The sequence below is a fragment of the Antrostomus carolinensis genome, unplaced genomic scaffold (assembly GCF_000700745.2).
Source record: "Antrostomus carolinensis isolate BGI_N321 unplaced genomic scaffold, ASM70074v2 scaffold31299, whole genome shotgun sequence".
Lineage (NCBI taxonomy): Eukaryota > Metazoa > Chordata > Aves > Caprimulgiformes > Caprimulgidae > Antrostomus > Antrostomus carolinensis.
In genome coordinates this window covers 3918-4655 of record NW_010338394.1, presented here as the reverse complement: position 1 = coordinate 4655, position 738 = coordinate 3918, and the positions used below count along the sequence as shown (strand labels likewise).

Here is a 738-nt window from a genome sequence, read left to right as displayed (position 1 = left end):
CAGCCCTTTCCCAGAATCAGCCAAAGCTGCGAAAGAGAAACACCGAAGGCCAATGGGTGGGAGGAGAACGAAGATGGAGGAGCAGGAGGAAGGACAAGGAGCGGGGAAAAACATTTGAGAGCAGCTGAGTGAGGGATGCATGGCCGAGCATGCGCCAGGGAGGAAGGATGCTCCGAAATGCAGCTCAGGCCTCAGTGGGGCGCAGGGAGCTAGAAGGTGTGCTGGCCGTGCCATGCCATGCCATGCTGTGCCTTGCCTTTCTATGCCATGCCATGCTGTGCCGTACTGTGCCATGCTGTGACATACCAGGGTGTGCCAGTGCTGCTGAGCTCAGTGTCTGAGCCAGGTTTTAGCTAAGATGGAGTGGGGATCGTGGGGCTTTCGGAGTCAGAGTGGGTGCTGCCTCGGGGCCCTGCTGCCCTCTGAGGGGCTTGGGGCAGGCAGGACAAGGTGTCACGGGGTAGCAAGGGTAATGCCCGGCCACAGTGACACTACCTGGCAGGGCTGGGGTGTGTCACAGCAGTGATGCCAGGGAGGCAGGAGTGGAGCCAGATGACTGTCACCCTGCCTTGGGGCAGGTCAAGCACCATGGGTTTCCCTCCTGTGGGGAGCAGCCCCCGTATCCTGCGTGCCAGTGTGGGGGTGTCCCTGTTCTGTTGATGGTGGGGGGGCCCCAGTGAGGGACACTCAATGGCTTTTCCCCAGTGGCTGGGAACATGGTCCTCCTGTGGGGTGGGA

The 738-nt window shown here is 61.0% G+C and overlaps 1 protein-coding gene across 1 annotated transcript in view; it reads left to right on the top strand.

Annotated features, from left to right (window-relative positions):
* Positions 1 to 149: 149 nt before the first annotated feature.
* The window catches only part of NFIC (nuclear factor I C), a gene marked incomplete at its 3' end in the record, with an annotated part of 4455 nt that continues 3866 nt past the window's right edge, over positions 150 to 738 (top strand). Inside the window, exon 1 of the mRNA XM_010175511.2 lies at positions 150 to 216. Coding sequence (XP_010173813.2) covers positions 150 to 216 — 67 coding nt within the window. The remainder of the gene's footprint in view (positions 217 to 738) is intronic.